Source organism: Aplysia californica, unplaced genomic scaffold, assembly GCF_000002075.1.
Source record: "Aplysia californica isolate F4 #8 unplaced genomic scaffold, AplCal3.0 scaffold00322, whole genome shotgun sequence".
NCBI classification, from domain to species: domain Eukaryota; kingdom Metazoa; phylum Mollusca; class Gastropoda; order Aplysiida; family Aplysiidae; genus Aplysia; species Aplysia californica.
In genome coordinates, this window is record NW_004797592.1 from 26,475 (window position 1) to 28,384 (window position 1,910).

At 37.0% G+C, this 1,910-nt stretch overlaps 1 protein-coding gene across 2 annotated transcripts in view; it reads left to right on the top strand.

Annotated features, from left to right (window-relative positions):
- Nucleotides 1–266: 266 nt before the first annotated feature.
- LOC101855577 (calcyphosin-like protein) overlaps nt 267–1,910 on the top strand; it is a gene marked incomplete at its 5' end in the record, with an annotated part of 7,796 nt that continues 6,152 nt past the window's right edge. For both annotated transcript variants that reach the window (XM_005102344.2, XM_035970802.1), the window contains 1 exon segment: nt 267–330. In XM_005102344.2, the coding sequence (XP_005102401.2) occupies nt 267–330 (64 nt within the window).

A 1,910-nucleotide genomic window follows, 5' to 3' on the forward strand; every position in this document is an offset into this window, starting at 1 on the left:
TATATTTAAGATATATATATATACACATACACATATGGTGCTACACCGTTGCGACCAGAAATGGTATGTTTATTATGAAATTGTTCTGCATTAGTGTAATATCTTGTATTTATTGCATTAGTGTAATATCGTGTATTTATTCATTAGAATTTATTTATGTACGTGTTTGTGTTTGTTATTTCTAGTTATGTATGTAAGTATGTATGTGTGTTAGTGTGCATATATATCACACTGATGGGGTTCTTCATTGCTGCTTTTGTTCACAGCCCCAAATGAATGACAGGAGGAAAAAGTTGGTTGTGGCAGCTTTTGCCAAAATGGACAAAACTGGTAAGTTTTCGGTTGACCGTGATGGTGCAGGGGGAAGTGCCAAAATGGCAGACGCTACACATTGTTACTTTTTAAACCCTTTTTCTTTTTATTTCTTACTTACTGTCATTGAATCCCGACCATCGTACTCACGACTCAAAGTGCAATAGTTTTAAATTATGTTTGAGTACTTTATTAAAAAGAGGGTGGGGTGGGGGAACACAATGAAAGCTCTGTTTTAGTTTTAGTAGAGGTTTTACGGCGCTCGCAACTGCATAAGGTCATATGAGCGTCAAGGGGTGAATGTCAACAGAGAAGTCCTTACAGTACAGGGAATTGGGCTTACTCTGCTCACCTCTCTAGCTTCAACAGCACAAAGTCTGCTTCGACTATCAAGGCACCCCGGAAATAGCGGGTCACAAGAAAGTGACAAACATGCAAAAGAAGTACAGGAAAATTGACGGTAGTAAGGATGAGGAAAGAAAAAGCAGCAGTTCCCTGTTGCAATTCCGGCACAGTTATGAGCATGACATCGATGAATCAGCCCATTTACAATTTTGCTGTGCGAAAGAACATGGTAATGTTCCCCATTTGGGAATGGCCTAAAGACACTTCAATCAGTAGCACCGCCCTGGGGGATATGAAAGCTCTAATTTTGGTCAAAATTATGGATTTTGAGATAACATAAGTATTTTTTAAAAATTTCTTCAGCCTGTCATACTTATCTCATCGCATTTGAACCCCCTGAAGCCTTATTTTGTCACCACGATATCCTAATAAAGTCTTTCTTTTTTCTTTTTTTTATCATTGTTTTTCTCAAAAAGCTTTTTATTTAATATACTTTTTTTCCCACCATTTTGAACCAATCTTCATAACATTTTTACAGAATGAAGAGTAACACTATAAAATGGTCAGTTGAATTTTCAATATATGGAATAGAGATTTTTATGCTGTTTTGAGTGTGGAATGTCGGTGATTTTTTGCAACTTTCAATACTACCTCAAGGAAAAGTTCATTGAAAAATTTTCCTAACTCCTTAAAAAAAATCCAACAGACTATTTTGCAGAACTATTGTTTGTTAACATTCTTGCAAAATAGCAACACTATTCCATGAAAAATAAGTGAGGTATTAACTGTACAAGACATGTCAAAAATCAAATATGGCCGCCGTCCCCATTGCAACGAAACTCACGAGAAAGCCCTCAGGGGTAGCCCCTCCCCTTAAAGCAAAGTAAAAGATTAGACCTCACAACTATCTTCTGAATTTTCACAGACTAGACCATTTAACCATATCCGTACGTCGTGTTTTACTATCGTATCCATACGACGTGGGGAAAATTGCAGTTCCTAACGACTCTCAAATTATGTTGGTCACTAAACTTTGGCGACCAATTTATCGCAAATTTTACTTCTGAAATCAAGCGACTCCCACTTCTTTCAAAACTAATATTTCGAGTACTATCTAACCCTATCCGTACGTTGTGTTTTACTATCGTTTCCATTCGACATGGGAAACTCTGTGCCACCATTTTCCAAAGAGGAAATTTACTCGTTAATCCGATCCGTACGCTTTGCATAGCAGTCTGTCAAAATGATTTTTT